Source organism: Onychostruthus taczanowskii, unplaced genomic scaffold, assembly GCF_017590055.1.
Source record: "Onychostruthus taczanowskii isolate IOZ18803 unplaced genomic scaffold, ASM1759005v1 scaffold21, whole genome shotgun sequence".
Taxonomy (NCBI): Eukaryota; Metazoa; Chordata; class Aves; order Passeriformes; family Passeridae; genus Onychostruthus; species Onychostruthus taczanowskii.
The window spans coordinates 5,278,867-5,305,333 of NW_024499351.1; the positions used below are offsets into that span (position 1 = coordinate 5,278,867).

Here is a 26,467-nt window from a genome sequence, read left to right on the forward strand (position 1 = left end):
GCAACTTCCCCTATTCAAAATCAAGGTTCTCAATGTGGAACACAAACAAAAAAAACCTCTAATCGTACTAAATTGTAGGCTTTTACTGTGCCTCACAAGGGAAAAGATTAACCATTAATAAACTGTTTTCATTAGTAACCTAAGCTACCATCTTATTTCCTTTTTGTTTTTACTCTAACAGATGATTAATCTTGTTGTCTGTAAGTGCTACTTTCCTCAGCAAAACACTCTTATTCAAAGTATCAGTTTCCCTTGAGTTTGTGATATTCTGTTCTCTTCTTGCTGGTCCCAGCAGCCATTCAATGGAAGCTTCTGTAGGATATTTCTTCATCCCCCATCACTGTATGGTAATGATGCAGATCTCTCCAAAGATAATGTTGGCTGCTTAATTGCTTTTTCTTTTGCCTGCCTTTCCAAGAATTGAGTCAATTTTTCACAGTTTGAATTTTCCTGAGAATTCCAATCCCTGGGCCTGTGACTGTGGCAATCATAGTAATTGTAGGCTCTGGTTCTTTTTCTCTGTTTGAGATAAATGTCTTGATTTAGCTTGTTTGTGAAAGACACTCATCCTGTTCCCACTGTGACACTGTGAACCACAGGTATCAGACACTCCTCCTGATTTGGGCCCAGTTACGTGCTGTCTCTATTGTACATCTGGTAAAAAAGGTACCTATTACTCCAGAGAAGTTGTTTTATTTCCCAATGACTTTTCACCTATTTTGTTCATTTAGATTCTTATCTATCTTATGTTAGGAATTGTCTTTCATTCTCTATTTGTGCCCAGTATGATGAGGCATCATTCTTCCCTGTGTCTTTGGGTATATCTATAATTCAAATAATGAATAGCATTCACCTTTATCTAAGAACATCTAGTAATACAGTGGCATTTTCATGAGCTGATAATTCATAGAAGCTCCATGAGTATCTTCCTTCTGATGTAAACACTTTGATTTATGTTATTGCAAGGGATTCATACTGAAAAATCCTGAAAAACTCTGGAACTCAGAAGCCATCTTTGCTAGTGGTTCCTAAGTGGTCTTAATGTTGAGGATCACTGAATCCATTCAAAGAAATATTTCTGAATGAAATCTCAGACTTCCTCTGAAGATGGCCTACAGACAGCATCTTGCTGTGCCTAAGCAAAATCCATGATATGGCTTCATGTACCATTTCAGGATTGTGCTGATTTTCTGCTGAAACAGTCTGGGTGAAATTACCCTTTATGAGGTTAACCTTTCCTCTGCTTTCTTCTCTTTGTTATATGCTGTTAACTGTCCAAGAAATTATGTTGTGGACTTTGGGAGTGGGGAATTTAGGACAAATAACAAAAGAAGTATAAGGCAGAAGAATAATTGGGACTAGATTTGAATCATAATTTTGGAAGCATTTTTTGGGGTTCTTTGACTTTGGGGAAAGTTTTGTGTATCTCTTGCAATTTTTTTAAGGGATATTAATTTAACTTACTAATTTACTAATAGTGAGATTAACAGTGGAATGGCAGAAGTCTCTGGAAGTTTTGTTAATTGTTTTAGCAGCATGTAAAAGGAGATACACAAGATAAAGAGAGAAGAGGAACAAGGTGCTTATAATATAAAGGAGGTCAGAGAAATACCAAAGCATATTAGGATCCAAATTCCATTAAAATCCTGTCTGGCAGAGGGTGGCCATTTCTTATTTACTTCTCCTCCAGAGCAAGTGTGTGAGTCATTGCTCTGATGCTGGCAAACTAAACTTCTGTTACGCTTCTTTTATGTTTCTTTAACATTTCCATAATTTACTTCAGTAGTCTAGATGCTGTTCAAGGAGATTTCTGTGAACAGGTTGGATGGGAACTCTTGAACTGACAATAGAGAACTTGGCAACTTTTGAATTTTCGAGCTGTTTTTATGCCTTTTCTTTCCTTTGTGGCTTATCTGGCATGCAGTGTTTCAGAGTTAGTCCAAGAAATGCTAAAACCTCTACCACAAAGTTTACTTAATTGAGCTGGGCATAAATAATACTCAGTATTCTGATTTTCCTTGTTGAATTTAGTTCTTAACTAATTATGCTCAAAGTGTGTGTAATGTAAACTTACATTTTGAGAACAAATACCTATTTCTGTTTTCTGGCTTGTGTTGAATTTCTTAGCTTTTCAGGTTACATTTTACTTTAATTTGGATTTTTTTGTATGTTTTTCTCTGCCAGTAAAAATTATGGAGTGTGAAGAAAAATGACAAGATCTTGCCATCCACAGAACCCTGTCAAATCAGGATGCACATTTTATCCAGTGTAAATTACCAAGCAAAGCCCCTATCTGTGCTTTTTTCATGACAGTCTTTCTACATTTTTTGTAGTTACTTTCTTTTAGCAGAAATGTAGACAAGCCACTGAAAACTGTACTAAGTTTGCAAGTGATACTAATTTGGCAGGAGCTGTTGACTCCCTTGAAAGGAGAGAGGCCCTGCACAGAGATCTGGACAATGACAGGGCTGGTCAATTGCCAATTGTATGAAGTTTAACAAAGACAATGACAGATTTTGCACCCAGGATGTACGTAAGTATGTGCATTCTGAAATGGTGACATAATAATGATCCCAGGCAAAAAAAAAAAAAAAAAAAAAAAACCCAAACCAGCAAGAACAAAACACCATCACCACCAACTAAAAAAAAAATCACAAAAAAAAAATTATGTTTGTGGAACATGCATCTATTTTCTTTGGGAAGGTAGGAGGGCTCTGCAAATGCTTTAATTGACAAATGTGTTCTACAGCACTTATAAGAGGATTCTTTTGCAAACCCAGTAGCAGTCAAGATCTGTATTTTTAATGCAAACAGTTGAAAACATACCATGAGCTATAGAAATTATGAAAAATACCTGTATTCATTTTGTTAATATCTCCAGGATTCACGTTAAGGGTTTGGTTATTTTGTTTGCTTTGGGCTTTTTGGTTAGGATTTATATGTGTAGGTCTGTTTAAGAGACCTGAGGAATCATTAATGGAGAAATATAAACACAGGAATCAAAGGAAAAGAATGAAGATACTCAGAGCTGAAGCTTCTGAGTCCTGAGCTAAAACCGTGGAGTCATTCTCTGATTTTGGATCCTAAGAGCTCTATGGTGTGACCTTGATTTGAAATTGAAAATAAAAAGGGACATTATTTCTGACATTTGGGAGAATATAATATATTATATTTTCACAGAATTGCCATTTTAATACTGTGGTATGGGTGTTGCTAAGAGTCTTTCTACTTGATGGAAATATCAGACCTTCCATCCCTGAAATACATTTCCTGAGGGTTGCATATCAGCAATGGGACTCTTTGCTGTACTGAAGATGATGTATTTCATTTGAGAAGATAACTGACAAGATATCAAGCTTATTTTGGCATGCAATTTAACATTCAACCCCAACAGTTGCAACTGCAGAAGCGGTTTTCGAATTCCAATGGTGGAAAAAGGAAGAAAATGAAATCGTACCGTAAACTCCCTTTCAGCTGTAATTGTTGCTTTTACTAAAGTTAATCTGCACAGAGAGAGATGAGCATAGGGACCAGCTTGATTTTTATCTGAGCAGAAGTATAAAAATTTTAATTTAAATATATAGAGTTGGGTAATTAATGTCAGAAAGATATCTTTTCTAAATGCTCAAACTTAGACCAGATTAACTGGCCTGAGACCTCTTCTTCATTAAGTGAGTGGCAGTTATGTCTTTGGTAACTTCTTTTAGGCACATTACTGTTAAGAAAAGTGGGCTCCTGAACCTGTCATACCAATAAGTATTCAGGCACCGTATTTTTTTGGGTTTAGCTTCTGCATGTAGCCTGCTCCCTGGATAATCAGGCAGACATGCTTCAGCTGCTGGTTTCCAGTTGTTGCAATAATGTGCTAACATGCTGGTCCCCTGAAACAGGCTGCTTATTAACTGTGATGCCCAAAATGCCATCTGGAGTGTTATTCAGACATCTATAATTATTCTGTCTACTTCTATTTGATTGTGTGCTTTGTTTCACTAGGCATGCTCTTTATTTCTTTTCTTTTTTTTTTCCTTTTTTTTTCTTTACTTATCATGGAATCACTTCATTTTTCCATGCAAAAGTACTAACAACTCTCATCTCTTCTATAAATTTATTTTACATAAAGTTGAACATCCAGACTTTCTAGAAGAAATTCTAGGAAACAAACTGCAGAATCTCTCAAGTAAGAGTAGAAAAAACTACCATAATAATCACTTTGGCAGTGACTAGTAATCATAGAGGAATGATTTCTTTGCTTCATGCCTTTGTCCATTAATTCTAGCACATAGTGCATATAAAATATCTCCAATTTATATGACAGTGACTTGCACTCTAAGTGTAAGTGGAAATGACTTTAAGAGGGGAAGGCCAGCATGGAACAGGTTCCTGATGCAATGAAGCGGAAAGGGTCATGTGAGTATGCCAACTAAATTGTTTGATCTGTTTATATCCTCACTGTTCATTCTGCTATGTGAAATCACTCTTGGTATCTTGCAAAAAACATGGGGGAAAAAAATGGAATTATTTTAGTTAGGCAACAAACGTATTCTCTAGGGATTTGCTTTGACTTTTCAATATAGTGCTAGTTAGTTGCAACCAGCTGAGAAAAGTGTCAAGCTGAAAACAGATATTAATATGAAGAAGATAACTCACTTGACAATAAATGTGAAAGATACGATGTGCCATATGAGTTAAACCGAAAAATTAACACATGCATCCCCTTGGTGTTTTCAACACCAAGGTGTATTATATCTTGTTGACGTATGTCAGTTCTTATGACAGAACTGTCCCTACATCACTCGCTGGCTGCTGCCTATCTAGGAAGCATCCAGAGTTTTCTCAGAGCAGCCGTTAGCTCTTCCTTTCTCTGTCTAGTCTTACGTGATTGGAAAATTTCTCTTATTGCAGTGTAGAAAAGGGATGGGAGAGAGTTAAAGGCTTTAATGTGATCCCTGGCCTGCGCCCGCCCTGACCAGAGAAGTATGTAAGAAGGATGAGGGGGTTCATAAATGGGCCAGAGATTAATAAATAGTCAGTACTTAATTTTATTTTCTGGTGCTGGGAGAATGGAATTTGTTATCCCAGCGCGGCGACTTGCGGACAGTATCCCCATCTAGGGGCAGATCCGAGGATCTGTCTCGGCTGCGGGAGCCTGCGCTGGGGGAAGGGAGGCTCTGGGAAATCCCACATCCAGCCAAGATACAGCTCGAGAATACCAACAAGCGCACGGCAAGCACGCTGCCTTTAGTAGCAGGATGTAGTGGAAGAAGCTGCTTAGAGTAAGAATCGGAAAAACCACGAGGGTTTCGAAGGTTGCTGATGTTGCGGTGCTGGGTGGCCCGGCCCGGCCCGGCGCTGCAGCACCGGGGACGAGCAGGGCTGGGCAGGGACAGGGGTGAGGGCCGGATGCTCGGACAAGGCCGCCTCTGCCTCTGCAGGATGTCTGTCAATGGGCGGCTGCTGCTTTTGAAGTGTCCTGCACAGCATTCATTTTAAATTTCAGTGGCTATGTTTCAGCTGGGCTCAGGCAGAGGTCCGTGATGAGATGGAACACAAGAGCTGAGCTCTCGCCCAGAACAGATAACCTCACGTCCTTTGAGAAAATGATATTACAGATGAGGGCCCAGGTCACTGGCAGGACAACATGGGAAGCTTGCACTGGGGCTATATAAATTGTGCTTGATGTCAAGAGAGAAGGATTTTGCTCTTTAGCCCTTAACTTTCATGAGCTACTTTATTTACATAATTATCCTTGTTGTTGCTGGTGGTTTTTCTTGCCTTTTCATATAAAAATGCTCTGTGTGAAAATTCATCTTTGAAGATAAAAATATATAAATAGCAAGGCAGTTAAAAAATATTCTGTGATGTTATTGAAGTGACCTTGTTGCTTTCTTTTTCACTGCATCCTCTTTTTTTTTCCTGAAATAAAATTATTTGAACAGGATAACCTCTTGTAACTTTATTGAAAAATGTGACCTGCTCAGTCAGTTGCTTTTGCAGGTTTCTCTTAGCTTGGGGACAGAGAAAAGGAAAAATGACTGCATGTAAGGCTCTAAATTTAAGGTCAGCCATTCTGGCTGATGAATTTAACAGACTTATGTACAGCATTTTCCTCCCCATCTTCCTTCTGATGGAGTGATCCTAAGTAGAAGGAATAACCAGATTAGGGTTTCAACGTGACTATTTGCATAAAAGAGCCAGTACGTGCAACTGGAACAAAAACCCTAGTGCTGGCAAAGCTCCAGAGACCCTAAATCAAATACCAGAGAGAGAGAAATACAGAGAGGGAAGGGAAAATACTGTATTCAAACATGAGATATTGGGACAAATATTGCACAGCTGAGTCACTGTGGGATGATTATGATAAAATAATCCTATTCAGCTCTCCCACCCTAATAAATGTGCACAACTTGTGATGAAACAAATTCTTGACTCAGCTTTTTTTTTGTTGTTGGTTTTTTTTTTTTTTTTTTTTTTTTTTTTTTTTTTTTTTTTTTTAAAAAAAGATGTTTTCTCTGTGCAGTACAAAGTTCCTCTGGTCTTTTGAAATAATAAGCACGTTTTCCACATTAACACACACAAAAAATACCGTTGGGTAGCAAAGCCAAAGTCCAAGCAAGGCTTCTTACACATGACGCGTATTAGTAATAAAACTTGTGAGCTCTGTTGCTGTTTTTATGCGGGCATGTTCTGTGTGGCAGCCCATTTATGCATTTTCCACTGTGCTGGGGCTTACATCACTGTCGTATTAGTCTAAGCAGAATAGAGCAGATTGTTTATTTTGGTTGAGCTCCGCTTCAGGCTGTAACATCAGATGTAGCTCCTAGAGTGACAAATTCCAATTGCAGTGTCACAGATTAAACAAGGGTACAGAGGAGCCCTGCAAGCAGTTTTGTTTCTCATGGGAGTGAAAGGATACTGCGCTTGCTAAAGTTAGTAGGTGTGATCCCACCATGACCAAAATGAAATCATCTGCTCTCATAACTCTCTTCTGTTTGAAAATCATATTGCCCAGAACCTCCTTTTTGTTGTACACTCTTCAGTTTGGGGTTGCAATAGTCAGTTGAAGTTAGTCACCTTTGATTAATGAACAGTGCAACTCTGCATTACTTTTATGAAACATAGTAATTTTTAGCTTTATTTGTTCTATGTACGGTAGTATGTAATTCACAAAATCACAGACTCAAAAATCAGTTGTGGAACATCTGGAGGTTCTCTGTTCCAGGCCCCTGCTGAAGCAGAATCACCTAGAGCAAATTGCTCACACCATTTCCAGATGGCTTTGGAATATCTCCAAGGATGGAGACCCCACAACCTGTAGGAAACCAGTGTCAGCTCTTGGTCAAATTCACAGTATAAATGTTTCTCCTTATGTCCTTATGTACAAGCTCCTGTGTTTCAGTTTATGCTCTTTGTCTCTGGTTCTGTTACCAAATAGCACAGAAAACAGACTGACTGTCTTCTTTATGCCTTCCCTTCAGAAGCCTTTATTTTGGTGAGGTTCCACTGAGGCTTTTCTTCCCCAGGCTGAACAGCCCCAGCTCCCTCAGCCTTTCCTCATGTGGGAGATGCTCCCATCCATGAATCATTTTAATGGCTCTGTGCTGGAATCCCTCCTGTAGCTCCCTGCCCCTCTTATACTGTGGAGCAGAGAGCTGGACCTTGCATGCCAGGTGTGTTTCATCAGTGCTGAGCAGAGCAGTAGGATCAACACCCCTCCTAACTCAGCCCATTGGCTGTTTCTGTGGCAAGAGCTCATTGCTGACTCACATTCAACTCAGTGTCCTTGAAGAAGTCGAAGTCTGCTCTCCTAAAGCCCAGGGTTGTAGTCTTGCATTTTGTTCTGTCTCCTCCTTTCAGCATCCAGAATTCCACTGTCTCATGGGAACTGCAGCCAAGGCTGTCTTCAGCCCTCACATATCCAACAAGCCCCTCATTTTTAAAGGCGTCAAAACTAGCAGAGCACCTTTTCTTGTTGCTCCTCTGTCACTTGGATCAGCAAGTTACACATTTATACATTTCACTTAGCAACTACATGTTGCACTAACACGGTTTCTAGGGTGATTAAGTATTGCCTCTACTGTGGAGCATTAATATTAAACCATCAGAAAACATTTGAAGGTACTTGCTTTCCAGAAACAGGTGCTTTAGTTTTATCTCAGCTAGACTTTTTTGCAATATCCGTGACGGATAAGAATAGTGACATTTTAGAATATAAGATGCTTGTACAAATAACGATAGTGAATAATAAATAAAAAACAAGTAAATTGGATAAAATGGCTAGTAGTTCCTCAAACTTTTCAGGTGGCCTCTTTGCCCATTTTGAAGACAAGTACTTTGTAATAGGCTTCTTTTCGTCTCATCTTTAAAACATGCACTGTTGTTACCTCTAAGACCTGATTGAAGATTTTGGCGTCTTTAAGATTGTTCCATTAACATGTGACATTTTTGCTGCAATTTCCCAGTTGTTCCATTTGTGACCCATTATCTGAGAAACACCATGAGAGAGAGCTGTGAGTAGTTTGTTTACCAGAACATTTTGATCTCCCACTGGTTTTACAGCTGACTACAGTTTCACTGTCCTCAGTGTGTAGTCAGTTCTGATTAATGCAGAACTAAGCAAGATTAAATTTAGGTCCCATCCTCTGAGTACAGATAAGAATCTTGACAAGGTTGCTGAAGCTCTTCACCTTTCATGGTACATAAGAAACGTCTCCCATGGAATTTACAGCTTGTGCAGGATGTTGGAGGTCATGTGGGCATGTGTGGCTTTTAAAGAAGTGCAGTTCCATTCCACCCCAACTCTACCCCCTGCCAACATAACCAACCCTACCATCCAACTACCAGGTAAAGGTTTTATTTCATCATATGGCTACTCAAAAGTGAATACTGAAAGGTCGAAGTTTTCTTAGTAGTTACTTGAATGTAAAATTAAATATGAATAATGCTAAGAAATCCTTTGGCAATGTACGACGTGCTGTGTTTATCATAAATGAAGCTATACCTGTTGCCCCTGTGTTCCTAGAAGGTGGAATTTGTACAATAAACTAGCCTTGATTTGAAAATGATAGTTGAAGATAGAATTAGAGAGATGTTGAAGGAGGAACCTGGAGAAAAGAGAGAAAAAACACCAAAGTATTAGGGAATTAATGTATGAAGGAAGGGGAGTTGCTGCAGGGAGTGATTCATTTATTCAAATGATTAAAGAACTAGCTGCTGAAATTGTTGTATCTGTCAACAGAAAATGCAGGAGAATATCTTTAAACAGAAAATGGCTACAAAGATCTGAAATAAACAAGTAGCTAGTCATATGTTTAGGTCTCTGGAATGTCTGTAAGGTATAATAGGTAGATGTACAGACACAAAGATAAGCAAAGGTTGAAACTCTGACTGGGGACAAGCAAATAAATTTCTTCACACTTTTTAATATATGTATTTAATTGTGAAGTTCATGATTCTGTATTTTCAATTCTCTGTTACAAGTAGTAACAGAGTTATGTCGATGTTAGGAATCACAGTGCCTCAACAGAGATCGGGGACATTTTTTCTGTTGTCAGCTGACATGTCAAGGTGGTTTTTATAGCTGTTATGTTCACAGAGTGCAGGACACAGATATTTCTACACTTCTGTCACTTCATGTTTAACTTTAAAAGGAATATGTGAGGCAGAATTGGAAGATATGTAAGCAGCTGACATGTCATATGCACTTGGGAATGTGTCCTGAATACTAACAGTGTCGCTTCTAATCTGATAAGCCTCACCCCTTGTAACAATGCTGTCTGTAGTGAGGCCAGACTGCAAATAAAAATCTCCTTTGCCCAAGTGCACTGAAACCCCGTGTAGGCACTATTTACATCTATTTATATTTATTGGGAGCACGTGTGGGGTGGTGGTTCAGAGTGCTGGGGGCTGTGGGTTTCTGATGCCACAAGACAAGGAAGTGTCATTGACTTCTCACACTTTGCCAAAGCAGGCTGGGGTTTAAGGGCTGTTCTCTTCTAGAGCTCATGTTCAGAAACAGAAGGAACACCTAATGAATCACACATGGCTGAACAGATCACTGTCAGGGTAGCTAATGTTCCACAGAGTGGGAAACATAATTTTTACCTTATATAATGGGGAATGTGTGAGTCAGTTTTGATAAAAATTGGCCTGAACCTTCTTTGGGGGATCAACCATGCTCACAGGGTTTGACAGGTTCTGTAAGAACTTTTTCTTCATCTATACAGTTGGATTGCTGACTGTTCCTAGCAGTTGTCATTTCAAGACTTATATTTGTTTTGGTTGCTTCTTTTTTCTTTTGCCTTCTCAGACTGCACATTGCTTCCATTGTGAGAAGTTTCCACAAAGGAGGAGTGAGGCAGAGTCTGCTTCCAGTACCTGTGTAGCCAAAGATGTACCTGCTAGGAAGCCTGGTGCAAATAGTAGTACTGTGAACATCCTAAAAAAATGATGCCTTACTGCACTCACCAATTTAACTTGGTTGATGCATTTTTTTCTGAATTCATTCTGAGCTCTAAATCAGGTCAGGCAAAATACAGCAGTGAGATTCAGCGGCCTTAACCAGTGCTCCAAACTCCTGAATAAGTCATATGAAAAACAGGTTGATTATAGTATTTGGGGTGGAGGGAGAAAGATACCATTTTGACAGACAAAAAAGTTTTGGTAAAACTTTTCTCAGTTTTGTTTCAGAGATGAACTTTCTGTCACCCTCCACTTAAAAATGCAAAGATGTCCAATGAATGCTAAAGGAGAATGTTTTCAGCTAAAATTAAGCAGATGTACAGGTGCAAACATGTTTTCTGTATGCAGCTGCTGTGCAATTAAATTTTTTAGATGTGATTAAAACACCTGGTCTGCCCTTGTCAATATAAGATGTTGTTTTTCACAATGAATTATATGCTTGTAGTTATTCAAGGAAGTGTAAGGCCAAATTGTGGTCAGATAAAGTAAATTATATTTTAGCAATTGGTTATAATTCAAACAGAATCAAATCAAGGGGAAAAGTGACAAGTGTTAACTTTTCTGTTAGTCATTTTGGAAACTAAATGCCAGTGTTCTGTGTAGGTTTTCATTGCTGTGATGTAATTGTTCTTTTGCAGAAATGCAATGCATTTCTGTTATAATTGCAGAGAAGCAATAAAAAATTCCTACCGGATTCAGTCATTGGTTTTGTGCTAATCAAAGTCTATGCTGTGTCCATCTGTTTAGAAATTAGTGTGATGGCTGGGGCCAAGACAGCATCCTTTCTCTTGAAGAAAGCATAAATCCTAGGTATGAACTATTTTATAAGATATGAAATGGTACTGAGAGGAGGCTGTATGATTTCAGACAAGTTTGTTCCCTGCCTGTCTTTACTTGTTAATGTAATTTGCACAGCTGCATTTTCTATGTGCCCTCCAGTTCTCATCAGTGAATTTCAAGCTTCTCTTCATTATTACCAGAAAAGTTTCTGTCTGTGAGACTAGAGTTTGATAGTGTATGATATGTGGTAGAAAATACATGAATTAGAATTATTTTAAAATTAAATATCAAGCATCTGTTGACATTTCATTTCTCAGTATTGTTGCATGTAAACTTGATAATAGTGTAATTGAATAATGTTTTACATGGGTCATGTACATGAGTTATAACTTAGGATATGAAATTTAATATCCCATGGAAGTATTGCAGTTTATTCTGTGAGTGGAGCCATGCACCATGTGGCATTTTTGATTATTTTGAAACATAATAAAGAAGCAAGACTCCCCTAGTTTAAGAATAGGTGTTTTTTTAAAGCATCTTTTAGGGTTTCAAGGCAGAAAATCTGCATTTTTTGTGGTTCAGGTTTTTTCCTTATTTTGTCTGACAGAATCTACAGACTACAGTTTACCAAATGTACTTTTGCTTGAATGCTAACATAAAAAAATCCTGTTTATTTTTTACCACATACAGTCTTAATCTCAGAGATTATTTTTGCATAGAATCTGAAGTAAAAACAAAAATCTGATCAAGTCATGTCTCTGTATTCTGATTGGTTTGAGGTTTTTTTTCTGAAACAAAGTAGGTGAATGTCCTCTTTTAAACAGCACTGACTTTTTTAGGAATTTATGAGTATAAAAACTCCAAGGAAATATTAAAGGTAAAAACTATACTTTGGAGTACAGCTTTCATGTCTAATGTTTCAACTGATTAGAGAAAGTACTATAGTCTAAATGCTTCTGTTAAAAGTAGAGAATAGGGATTGGTGAATGATCTAATTTCCAATGATCATTGGTAAATACAAAGGTGGGGTTGTCATTTTTTCTGGTGCTACCCTATAATTTGAAATTTGAGAATAATTCTGAAATAGAGAAAATGCAAGAATCCATAAGCTTTTGTGTTGGGAAATGTTTGTTATTTTGGGCTACATTTTGAATTAAATGATGCTCTGTTTGTTTGCTTTGTCAGTATGTTTTGCATAATAAAGTATTTCTGCTCACTGAACAAGAAAAGGAGCAGAAAGTGTTTTGTCACAGAGTCCAAATGTGTTCCTTGGACACATTTTAGTGGTGTACAGATCTTATGGCTGAGCCACCTCTTAGAACCCATGTGGAAATATACAGCCTTTGTCATGGTAATGGAAGAAATCCACAATCTGTAGTGAAAGATTTCTGTATATTGTTTATGGTTTGATCAGCCTATGAATAAATATAGGTAGATTATGAAGTAAAGTAGTGATATTGTTCATATTCGTTGCAGGGCATGTCCAGGTTATTATTTCACATATCAAACATGTTTTCTTTATTCTTATGTCAAATTGTGGGTTTCCTTGTTTTCCATTCTATTTCCATGTTCTTTTTATCCCTCCTTTCTTTTCCTGATAGCTAGACTATAATTCAGACCCCAGTCCATATGCAGTTAAGTATGGTATGTTCAGGGAGTTGCCAATTATCAGAAGATAATTTACCTTAGTGAATGCCTTTTAATATTTTTTAATTTATCTTCCTTTTTTTTTTTTTTCCTTAGAAATTGTGTTCTGGGAAAGCTGTAGATAGACACCAGGAGTCAGAGCTATTCATTAGTGCTGATAATTGTGGCTGTTATGTCCCCTATGAGAAAGTTGCAGAATTTGCTTGCTGCATCCTTTTCTTTAAGCAAATGGTCAGGGAGGACAAGGAGAGGGTAAGATCAAAAATCCATATGCCTTTTCCCTCACCCCGTGTCAGTTATGTAACTCCCACATGTGAGGTGGGAAGTAAGCTGCTTTATCAAAACAAGGGAAAGGCGGACAACAGTGAAGTTTTAGTGAGATCCCTGAGACATGTGCCCCTTCAGGCACATTCACTTCCCAGTAAGAGTCTTCATATAAATTCTATGACATTTATATGAATAGTATATCATTATTTCATTACCTGAAAACCTATTCTGCTTGAAGAACAGAGGGAATGCCTACCACAATTCTTTTTTCCTACAATGTGTCTTCTGTCATAAGTCAGTTCTTGTTAGCATCACAAACAGCTTCCATGTGATTTTCAGAGATATTATAAAGATATTATAGATATTATATTTCAGAGATATTATAAAACAGTACTGTGAATTCCCTTTCTTCCATTCCTGCAATATTCAGTGAGTGTAGGAGAGGGATAAATCTCATGGGTTTATTTGTTATTGACTTTCACTGTACTCTGTACATTTTTTGGGTATCAAGATCTGGTATTCCTATGGGAATGCAAAGTTCTATTTACATTGATGTCAGTCTTCCTTAGAGTTATACAGATTAATAGGTCAGGTAGGCAAAGATCCTTTGTACAGGATCTCTCTTGTACAAAGAGCAGTACATTACCTGAGACCTCATAGATAGATAAATTCCTTGAGAGATTACCAGCCAGGCAGCCTCCAGTTAGCTCAATTATTTGAGCTTCCAGAATCTTCTTTTAAATTGGGTTCAATAACTATACATCTTGAGGATTTTCTGCGTATTTTTATTGTCCCACTTCAGAAATTACCCTTCCCAAATTTATAATAATTTATTTGAGTTTACAACTGAATTTGGGTGAGGAGGGTGTGATGTTGGTGGCGTTTATTGGTTTTTTCCTAGTTGGAAAGTCGATTCCATTTACTCTTTTAAGTGCTAGAAGTTGCCATGTAGGGAAGAAGGAGGAGGAGGAGGGAAATTAAATTTAAGCATAGAGTTGAGTGCATGTTGGGCATTTAAATTCTACCGTTATGATACAGGACTGTAATAAAATCAGAAACAGAAATTCACAATATGAATATGACATAAAGAAGCCTCTTTCACTGCTACTACAATTTTTTTGGTGGAGGGTGCAAACTATTTTCTTTAGATTACTAAAGATAATTGACTGCTTTGAACACTTAAAATCTGCCAAGTCAGAATGTCTTCTGTGAGACTTGCTAGCCCAAGGCTTGTTCTTTCCTTTGAGTGGAGGTGCTGATGTAGAAGGTGTTCTCAGATAACTACGAGACATTTATGCTAAGGTATTTGCCTTGAGGAGGAAAGGATAAAATATTATCTGTATATTTTAAAGACAGTGAGGAGCTAAAAAAATGGGATTTCTATAAAGAAATGTCTTGTTATAACAATAGCTTTAGGGTGTTTGTTTTTTTTATAAGATAATAATCATGTCTTTGGCTCAGACTGAAGACTCATTTAATGGCAAGGACCCTCAAGTTATTGTTTGGATCAACATATAAATTGAATATCCTTATTTGAAAAGAAAGATGAGAAAAAGCATAAAACATAATATTAAGGTGCTGAAAGATAATTCTGTAAGAGCAAATGCACTTAGTATATCCCTTCTACCTTCTGTTCCCTCTTCCCTTCCTCTCCCCTCTTCTCTGCTTCTCTACCTTCCTTTGTTTTCCAGTCTTTTTTTTCTTCTATGTGTTAAGAAATACAGTCCTAAAGTTCATGCACCAGGGTGTATTTTCAAAGCTAACTGGAAGAGAATAACTGAAATTTACACAGTGGAGACGTGCTTTATCCAAAAGTTCTATTCCCTCCTGAAGTCCCAGGGAATGAAAAGTATAATATGATAGCATCCCTTAAGATAATATCCAATATTCTTTTCCTCCTGTACATTTTCCAGGGATTTAAGTATCCCCAAGAAGGCAAAAAGAGGTCATGATTGTGTCTTCTCTTTTGTGTTAGAAACATTCTTCTGTATAATGTGTTTACAGAAACACTGATTTTCACAGGGCATCTCAAAAGGCTTGATTCTGGGAACAGAAAATAAGAAAAAAAATATTTGGTAAAATGTATTAAGAAAACAGTCCCAAACTAAAGCTCTGTTGTCATAAATCTGTATTACAGGACTCTTAGTTTTTAAACCTGAGTGTCCACATGCAGACTGCTGTTGCCTGTTGAAGACAGCACACTGTAACCCCTGGACTATGCCCAAGAACCGTTAGGGACTTTGCTATTTGGCAAGCCTAAAAACCGTGTCAGGTCCCATTCTAACAATTTAACAGCATAGACAGTTGCATTCCAGTGGTATAAGAACATTTTCTGACAATATTAATTTTACTAGCATAGATGTTGAGAGTAAAACCAAAATAAAATTACTAAATAAGATTTTAGTTCTTGAAAGAAATCAATAGGACCTCAGTAGGGACCAGTTGGGAGAATAAAGTGCTATTAGGATAGGAAGGTGTGGCATTCACATTCTCTGAAAAAATCCCTTCGCCCAGGATTTTTCTCCTGGGAAACTGAGAAGCCTCAGAGAAAAGGAAAACAATTCTTATCTCATTTGCTTCTCCTGTGTTTTGCTCTTTGGAGATTGTTTTCTCACAGGTGATTGTTTCACTGGATTCTAGTGTGAGTTGCTTTGTCTCATTGGCCAATTAGGGTCGAGCTGTGTCGAGACTCTGGAAATAGTCACGAGTTTTCATTATTATCTTTTTAACATTCAGTAAGTATCTTTTCTGTATTCTTTAGTATAGTATAGTTTAGTATTCTTTAATATAACATAGTATTATAAAGTAATAAATTAGCCTTCTGAGAACACGGAGTGAGATGCATCATTCCTCCCTGCCACGGGGGTCCCTGCAAATACAATGCAAAGGCATTTTTACTTTTTTCATTTGTTTATCCTTAATTACTGAATGATTGTTTGGTGCTGAAAATGGTACAGGTGAAAATGGTTCTTCCTCTTATTGTGATATCCATCATTCTCCCAACTTCACTGGTTACCTTGATGGGTTGGTTTTTTTTGCTGAGAAAAAAACAATACTGATTTCTGACTGTGTGTCTCTAGTCAGAAAGTTATGAGTCTGTGAAAGGAAGGCTTCTTGGGCTAACAGGAGTGTGTGACTGCTGGGGGCTGTCAGAGATGAGCAGTTTTGCTTGTGCTGCTAAGGGCTGTGGGCTGCCTCAGAGGAGAAGAAAGTCTGCTGTGACCTGGCTTAAATCCAGGGAGGGGTGAAAGAAGAGTCTGCCACGCTTTGGTGGCAAAAGCTGAGAGTACAAGTGACACAGGCTTGGGAGGTCATTGCATGCCAAAGTGTCGGTATGGAGAAATCAGTTCACAGTAAGCTGGAGCTCAGCAAGATACAAAGGTTAACCAGCAAGCAAACCAGGCTTTACATTAGGGCAGTTTATGGGCTGCTGCCTTTGTTCACATTTTTTGTCTTTTCCTTCCATTACCGAGGTCTTTTCCTTTTCTCTCCAGAGGAGCATTAGTGTGGCTTTACAAGCACAGATGGAGGAAAAGGAGCAGGTTCTACCCATCTCCTTTCAAAGCATGTCTGATTTGTTGGTTATTTTCTGTGCAGAGAAGCACTGTGAACTGAATCTGATACATTACAGGATGTTTCTCCTCCAGCCTGATCGCCTTCTAGTCCTTGATATCATAAGATTCAGCTCTTATTGGCAAGGGTGGTTATTGTGTCTGAGCACAGAGCTCATACAAGGCATGTCTGAGCAAGCAGGCAGAGCAAACACATAGTACCAGGTACTAATTTGAATGTACCAGTGCATGTACAAAGAATCCCCTTGCCCATGTCCTCAGGCAGCAGATGCTGTTGCCTGCCAGAGAGATCAGAGATTTTTACAGGCAATAATGTGTGTCATTTCCATACCCTGAAAAAACCTTAACAACAGAGTTAACAGGAACACTGCTGAAAGGAGTACTTGCCATCATGCACACTAATTTTAAGCATGCCTGTTTTCTCCTCTTATACTCTGGTTTAGTACAGTCAGGCTGTTTCTGGGTTCTAGCCTCTTGGCGCTGCTTTCCAGTAGAAATAAGAGACATGAAAGCACATTTTAGAGGAAAACATGTAACAGAGGAGAAAATAGGTCAGATTTCACTTGCCGATGCTTCTTAAAGTTAACAGCTGTGTGTCAGAATACATTTTTATACAGAAGCATAGCCAGAAAATTTAAGCTTGAACAGTGATTTCTCATGGTGTTCATAACCTTCATTTCATGACCTTTGATGCATTGTGTGGCAAGTGATCAAAGACAAAAAACCAAGGTGTTGTTGTTATTGTTATTGTTTTGATGGATTTAATATTTTAGTTTTCTGGTAATACTATATTTATCTCTACTGGTTTTTTTTAATTAGAACAGCCTATGTAAAGACATATTTTCATCCCTTAGGAAAGCAAATGTAGGGATGTATTTTTTGGTTCTTAAAAGTCCATGAAGGATGGATTCTTGACTGCAGTTATATCTTATATTACTTTCTTAGTACTTTTCTTAGTACTTTTTCTTTTTTCAGGTAAGATCTTCATACCCATTTCAAATGCCAACCCTTTCTAAATATTTGGGGCCTGTATTGCTACTCACAAGCCTGTAATTGATAGGTCAGTGTTTCTACTAATCCTAATAACATATTGCTCATTAAAAAGCAGGATTTGCTGCTCTACTTTCCTTCAAACTGTATAAATTCTAAACCACAAATTACTGTGGCAATTTTTTTATACTTCCTATATTTATATTTTATAGAAATATTAGCATCATTCTAATATATTTTTATAGCATATTCAATCAAAAAGTACCTGGAAGTATTTTTATGGTAAAAAAATTGTGCTCTTAAAGCATCATAAACAGGCAATTCTTTCAAAAGTTTTGAATAAGAGTCTGGAATGTGTATGATAGACAGAAAAGCCAGAAGTGTCAGCAGGTTTGTAAGAATTAGAAGACTATATTCTCCTACATACTGTTCTGTGAGGAAGCCACACGATGGATGAATAATTTGGCTTATTTAGGCATTGTAATTTTGTTCTGCTACAAGGATAGAGCCAAAATGCATTGGCTGCTTCTCAAGGATATTATTTATGGTTTTCTTTTGACTATGAAGCAGGAGAGTGCCTGTAGTGTTTCTCACCAAAGTTTATCTTTTTCTTTTTCTTTTTCCCCTTACACATTTTTTTCAGTGATTCACCTTTTCTTGAATGGTGCTGACCTGAAACCTAAACAGATCTGCTTTGGAATGACATAGAGATCCATTAAGTAATTAAATTATTTCTCAGTGCTTATATAGTAAGCTTTTTGAAGTACAGGAAGATTGAACAAAGTGGAAAAATATGCTAGAAATACAGAAGTGTTTTATGATAAATATAGTACTCATAGGTGGGGCTAAAGACTCTGATATAGCTGTGTGCATTCATATTTATTTACCGCAGAGAAAGGAACCCCACATGGCTATTTTTGCTTTGCTGACTGTAATCCCATCAAAGCAGCCTTATAGACATCTGCTAAGGTTTTTTGTTATTATTTGGTTAAGATTCCGAGATTGAGGTGAGAAAAATCCAGCTGTCACCTAGAAATGACCTCAAGGCGGTTTCACAGATTTGTCCAACATGATTTTCACATACTTCTGCAGGCTTAGATGTATTCCTTGCCCCAAAGTGCTTCAGACTGTGGCTACGCACATTTTCTAAAAACTAATGGTCTCATATGTGCGGTGTGCTGTTTAACCTTTATTCAGTCTAGCTTTTTTCAAAACATTAAGAGTAAAGACCAAGCAAGAGAGAAATTGCCCCATATATTTTTCAGTTGGCATTGCAAGATATATCAACTGATCCACTGTTACGTCTACAAATAATTCCTTATGCTTAGTAGCCCCTCACATCCATTGGACTCAATCTCTATACAATAATAACCATAATGAGATTTTTAAGGTGTACTAGACTAATCAATTTCTCAGAATGCTTCTTATCTAAACAAGATCAAGTCTTTGTATCTTTCTTTAGCCAGTATCCCGTGGTAGTCTGTCTGAGAATTATCTGCACCTTGCTGCTCTGGAGGGAAGGAGGAAAGGGCTTAGGGACCAGACATCACTTCCACCCCTGTTGTTTTTGGGCCACAGTTATCCAACAGTACTAACACGAAGCAGAAAGATTTAGGGTCTCCTTTCTTTCTCATTTAAGTCAATGCACGCTGATAAAATTCTAACAAAAAGGAATCCAAGCACAGGAGTGAGTTACTTATTATGGAAATTTCCAGTGATGCATAGTAATGTTGGATTTTCAATTTTTAAAAGTGGTTACATTCCTAATTGGTGAACAAAAAGGACCAATTTATCCCTTGCTGTGAGAAACATTTTTCTTATATATTATTCTCATGAAGCCTCTAATTCAGCCAAACACATTATGTAAATGGAACCTATGAAACACTTTCTAAAATATGTATCAGGTTTACATTACTAGCCTGTTGTGTTAGATTGAGGAAGGGACCTTGTTACACTATGGCAATTTTTTTTTACTTTCATAATACTCCTTTCTAAAATAAATTGTGTTTGTTATAAGCAAGGCTTCTATCAATAACTCTTGGGTGTATCCTAAATGAGTATTCACCAACTTCACCTGGGCATTGTGATCATAATCTCTACATCTTCATCTTTACTGATCTCAGGATGACTTTTATGCCCCTTTTAAACTAGAATTGCATTCTTTTGATACAAAATCTGCAAATGTTGGACTGCAGCAATTGTTCCAATGCCAAATGAATTTGGATCAATCTGCCTTGCATACAGATTGAGTTTCTCAAAGCTTTATGGCACAGATAGCCAGGGCTGAGAAATTAGCGGGCAGTGTAAGAGCTGTGAAAGCTAAGCTTGTTTTTTCTGACACAGTCAGAACCCAGATTTATATCTCTCTTGTGCACATTGATTGGAAAAGACAGCATTTTTTAAGATGAAGATGCAGATTATTTATTTAAGATAAATAAAGATGCAGCTTAAATATGTACATGTATGGCTATGCTTCTTCTGGAGACTTTAGTTTTGATTTTAGACAGTTGTGATACATTAAGTAACAAAATCAATTATCACAAAATAATTTATGGCAGAAACTGAGCATAGTAGTTCATTTGCATAATGCAGTGCTGTTAGTATTGATTTCGTACAAGTTTAGGTGGAAATATTAATAACACTATTTTCATTTCTGGCCTGGCTTTAAGCTACTCCACTTTTGATGGCTTTCTCTTATACATCTCCCCACACACATGTATTTTGTCTTTGAAGTGAAGGTCAGAGAAGTGTGAATTTAGAACCAGGGAGCTTCCCATGAAAAGATACTCAGACATGGAAGTAATAAAAAAGAGCGATTAACCATTAAACTGAGATATCCATTAAAACTATAGGCAGATTTTATTATATCTGCAATTTACGAAGAAATACTAGGGGTTTTTCTGAAGTGTTTCTAGTTTTTCTGAAGGTTACCTTTGACTGGTGACCACAGGGACTTTTGCACTGTAGGGACAAGGTAACTGCTCCTCTACTTCTCCATAATGATTTGGGGACTGTCCAGAGCTAAACTCATAGAGATCAGCTTTTCACTCTGCCTTACAGCAGTTTTTTTGAAATTATTATTTGGTACATTCAGAACAGCAAGTGGGCAACTAATAAGGATTAGTAATGGGGAGGTTTTATTTAATTCAGTTTTAAGCTGCTTTTTTCAAGAAAATCCTTAAAACACAGAGATTATATTTTTGGAGATACTAACATACTGTCATGAATTCTATAGTATGTACAATACTAAAACATATTTTCATGGAAGATTAAATGCTTGTATACAGTATGTGAAATTACTGATTACATTTTGAAGCTGTATTTCCACATTGAAGTCTTAGTATTTTACTGTTTCAGGGGATTTTCAAAGCATCTCACATTTTAGAGAAAATGTAGCAGTATTTCTAACCCTAATGATTTTATCACAAGTCTTGCTGTATTTAATTTTGTATTTCAATACGTGTCTCCTGAAGTACCGTAAATGTGTGAGAAGTTATCTTTTTATTTTTTAAAATAATTATACTTCTTCCTAGTTACTAAAAAAATTGAAATTTGGGGTGAATTTCTGCCTGTGTTCACTCATAAGCAAATTAAAGTAGTAAAGTAATTCAGCATTTGAATGGGAATCTCACTGTTGTGTTCAATTTAACACATCTCTTTATTTTTTGCCATTTTGACTTGAGGTTGGTAATAGCTCTGAAAGATAAGAAATAATATATAGCACACTGTACTTTGGAACAGAGAGTTATGTCCATCAGGACATAACTAGCAGAAGTTTACAGAAGTTACCCTATATTAGAGCAAAACCATTAGGTTTGATTGGCGTGTTCCTGCAGTGAAGGCACATTTCACGTGTGTGTAATATTTTCTGTTACTCAATTTTTATTTCAACTTCAGTGTGCTGGTTGTAGACAGGCTTTTGGAAACCACAGGGTGTCCTTGCTGTGACTGCCACTGCAGAGTCTCTGAGTGCAGGCCATTTCAGAAGTAAAACTGTTTGTCCTCACTTATTTCAAGTGTCTCCTCTCTGCATCTCCACGGTATTCTGTCAGGCGTGGGATGGCCATATTTAGTCTCTGCATGTGTGCTGGGTGTCTGCACTCCTGTAATGGTCCACGGAGGCTTATCCCATACAGGCAATGCAGACAAATTGATGACTCAGCTCACCTTACTGCAGGTACCTGGAGGCTGATCAGCTCCAGCCTCCACTAAGTGTATTGACCATAGCAGGAATTTCTCACTTACCATATTTATGCCCAGCACTTAAATTCAGGTGTCTCAGTCCCAAATTGAATCCCACACCTCTCAACAGAAGCTGAATTACTTTATTCATTATTACTAAGAGAATGCCTTCATTGCAGGGTTCAAATGGCTGCCTTGAGCGGCTAAAGGCACATGGTGGTTTTCATAAAATCTTTACTTTCCTAGATAGTCACATACCTATTTTATCCTACCTATCACCATTTGATGTTTTACCATATATGATCTTTCCTCACCTCATACAAAGGAGATTGTTACTGAAGGACTTTTCTTGGTTTAGGTTTTGGTTTTCAGTAAAGTTTCAACTTTCAGTAAAAGCTTTACTTCCATTTCCTCATATCTGATTTGTGTTACAAACCATCTCTTTTTAAAATTTCTGCAGTATGCCAGGATAAATTCTATTTTTACATATGTAACAATCCTCTGTACTGTGAATTAAAAATTATTATTAAATCAGAAGTTTGAAATTAAGCTTTCTGTGGAGTTGAGTCCAGTGCTTGCTCATCACTCTCACTGCTTTGTCTTTAACAGGAGTCCTGTGCTTGTGTTCCAATGTGTGCATCGCCATGTCATTTGCCTGGACTGCTTCCATTTGTACTGTGTGACCATGCTGAATGACCGCCAGTTCATCCATGACCCGCAGCTTGGCTACTCCCTCCCCTGTGTAGGTACGTTTCTGGTGATTTTTTTTTTTAATTTTTTTTTTAAATGTAATTTTGATTTCATGGTTAGCTTATGTTTTGGTTTTTTTTAACACCTACTAGTTTTGTGTAAATCTGTGGAATTATACAGCGTTCATAGAAGTCGTTTAATTTGTTGGAGGAAATATTTGAATATTGAAGTGAATTTTGCTATGCATGTGAACTGGAGAATAAACTGGATTTTAAAGGGCATTTCTTTTAAAATCAAATGTTTACTTTCTTCACATTAGTATTTTATAATCATGAAGTGGAAGCAGATGTTAATAATTTACTCTGATTAAAAACAAAAAAAAAAAAATACCTTGACCTCCACATTTTCAATTTCAAATTAAGTAAATTATTAACTTTCTTGGTCTGTCTTCAAGCACTAATGAAAAAGGACTGCAACAGAAATTTTAAATACTCTTCCTTTTGGTGAAGTTATTACTGCTAATTATCATCTCATTGAATGAAATGTAGTTACATGTTTTACTTGAGTAGGACACAAGGTTTGACTTAATTAAACAAAGAGTTAAATAGAATATAGAAGATTTGTTTTGAGAATCGATTCAATTACACTGGCATGTGGACTGCAAAATTGCCAAAAATGTTGGTATGAAGTATATTCTATTCAGAGCATTCTGTTTTTTCTTGGTGTTAAATTAGAATGGGAGCATATATGTTTGTCTTAAGTGCTGTATCATGGTATGAGAATAATTTTACATCATATTAGAAACTGCATAGAAGATAGGTTTGCCTGGTTACCTGAATGGCTGATAAATAAATTTCAAACCCCACTAAATGGGAGAAAAATTGACAAAAGTTCTTAGTAGAGTGGCATCTATTTAATCTTAAAGCATGCCTTGAAGATATTGAAAGTACAGTAGTAAGAAATGTTTAAAATTATTTATTTTTAATTGCTTCAAGAACAAGCAAGCAATGTTTCTTTACATTTCACTAGAATTGCTGTTTATGTGCTGTGCTGTCAGGTCTTATTTACTTCCCCCTAAACAGCTACTGTGCATTGACACACTGATGTCATCCTACACAAAATAATTTTTAATGCTTTATAGGAAAACTTGTCATGAGAAACTCAACAGGAACTTTACACCCAGTGTTCTTTCCTTGACCTTTACATTAGCATAGTTCTGTGTGGTCAGTTTGTACTCTAAGCCTCCTTTCTTGCTTCTCAAGAAGTTAATCCATTTGCTGCTCCCATGCAAATTAATAAGCTGCTTGAGTAGAATCTTTCCTTTTTTCCCCTCTTTTATTGATTTTCTTCCATTTTCTTCTGTTAGCTCCTTAAGTTAATCACTTATTCCAGTGGTGCAGCAGGCAGCTCATCTTTCTCTTCGCTTGTGGGCATCCTTGCTGCTGTGGCTGGTGTCAGAGAGCTTCCTCCAGTACAGGCTGATATGTCAAACTAATAACCCTTCTGCCTCTTCTGTCTGTAAACCCATTGCTAGTCATGCTGCACTAAACTCGATTTTTCCATATATTTTCAACTCCAGTTGCTCAGTTCAGAAGTTATTTTTTCTCAGAGAGGAGACTAAGAAGTTTTCAGAAGTTTTTACCCCTGGCAGTTGCCAGGCAGTCCTTTTCTCTTTTCTGTTTGCTGGAGTTGAGCATTATGGGAATTGAACAGTGGAAGCAGAGTAGGGATGAGGAGAATATGCAAAAAGATAGTGCTGGGATGCTCAGGGTTGCAGTTTCAGTCTTGGAATGGTGAGGAAAGCATGGGTTTGGCTTAAGAAAGGGATGCTGTTAGGGGATGCACAAAGGGTGGTGTACTTCTGCTGTTAACTGAGAGCTCAGCTGAGGGAATGGGAAAGAAGCTATTGCTGCCAGTCTAGCCTCAGCTGTTTTGTACTTTAAGTGTTATAATAGCTATATATATGGGAAGACTAAAATATTGCTAATCTCAAAGTTTCACAACTCCCCAAATTGGAAAGTTATTTTTAAAATACTGCACCTTAAAGCAGTTCTAACAGCTGTAGTAATAGTAATACAATTGCAGTACTTTTTCCCTCTTGTTGATTGCTACCTCTGTCAGTTGTCTCTTTTATGTTAGCAGTTTTGCATTAAAAAAAATACACTTGGCAGTATTCTCTAAGTAGAGATGTTGTAACTTCATGGTTCATTTTTGCAGCTATCTGAACCTAACTTTCGTGATATACAGGTCATTTGGTTGTCTCTAGTATTAAGTTATACTTGAGTTAGGAACTGATTATTTTTTGTTCTTTGAGAAAGTCATGAGACTGAGTTTCATCATGCCTATGAGAAGGAGGCATGCCTGCATTGCCAACCTCTTCCTACTGTTCAGATCCAAGGGGTTTTAGCCTACCTCATAGGTATGGATGCAGCAGCTCTCTTCAATGAATTCACTCAAGAAACTTTCACAACAGTGTCACGTGATTTTCTTTACCACTTATCATGGTACTTCTACTGAATAGCATAAGGTGGTATTTTTACAGTCTACAGTTCACAGTCTTCATTTTGCAACTGCAATTTGCAGTTTGTATTTACATGTGGGTATGATAAAGCACTATTTGACACAGCTTTTTCTAATTACCTCAGTGAAGCCTCAAATGGATTCTCCTTGACAGGAATGAACACCATGGGACATGCCAAGAAAAGACCTTTCTTAATCTGGCAATGTGGATTTAATACATGTTATATCTAATAGAGAATGACTCAAAGTAAAACAAAAAAAAAAAAAAAAACAAAAACATTAGGTCTGAGCTTTATTGAAAAGACAGAGGTTTGTTTGAGCCTTCTCCTAAAAGGAATACAAAATTAAGTCATATTCACTCTGATGAGATTTATGTTATGGTAGTTGACCAGGCTGCACAGACATCTCAAAAGAGTCTGCATTAAAACATGTATTTTTAAACACCACAGACTAATGCTGAAATAGTGTTTGTGATGTCTTGAAGTTTGAGGTTTGGAATTTTTAAAAGTTATTTGATCATTTTCATGTAAGAGTAGATGTACTTAAAAACTGGCACATTTCTTCAAGGCATATGTGCACATATTGCCCTCAAATTCTACAGGAGGGTTTGATTTTGTAATTAAGCATAGTTAAATAGCTGGCACTTCCAATTAGTTCTGTTCATTCTAGTGTTTTTCAAAAATAGAGATAACATAATGATCATAGCCTGCAGTTTCCATTAACATTTGACTCACTGTTCCTGATTTTTATCAAGGGAATGTACCAACATAGCAAGTTTTTTATATCTTTTATTGGATCAACCTAGAGGTGAAAGCACCATACACACAACAGAATAAAAATAAACAGCAGCTGCTACAGCAAAGGGTCACTGTGACAGACGAGATCAGTGTTATCATCACAAGTGTATGATAACTTGAGCTGGAAAGGATCTAGGGATTTCAGATAAACAGGGCTTCTCAAGCAGGTTTAATTTCTTGCTTCCTGGCACACATGTGACAGAGGATGCATTTTTTCATTGCATCCAGGTATTTTGTGTGGTTATATCCTTGCTTTCCTTTGATTTCTTTTATGGGGCCTAATTAAGCAGGAGATAAGAAGGTTTCAAAAGAAAGCTATCATCTGAGCTGATGAGCTATGATATATCACCTCAATAGTGCCATAGCTTCACTTTGTTCCAAAACAAAATGTGTCATTGCTGTGATTTTTGGAAGAACAGCATTAATTCCTCGGTGTTCAGCTGCCAATGCAGTGCCAGGCAGCAGCATTCCAGCTGAGAAGAGCCAGCGTGGAGGGCCAAAGCTCTGAGCACAGTAACAGTGAGTGCATTGACAGGATTCACTGTCCTATTACACTGACAAAAT

At 37.3% G+C, this 26,467-nt stretch overlaps 1 protein-coding gene across 1 annotated transcript in view; it reads left to right on the top strand.

Moving 5' to 3' along the window:
- The window catches only part of PRKN (parkin RBR E3 ubiquitin protein ligase), a 683,114-nt gene that overhangs the window by 393,266 nt on the left and 263,381 nt on the right, over positions 1-26,467 (top strand). The window contains exon 7 of the mRNA XM_041404442.1: positions 22,506-22,642. Within this exon, the coding sequence (XP_041260376.1) occupies positions 22,506-22,642 (137 nt within the window). The remainder of the gene's footprint in view (positions 1-22,505; positions 22,643-26,467) is intronic.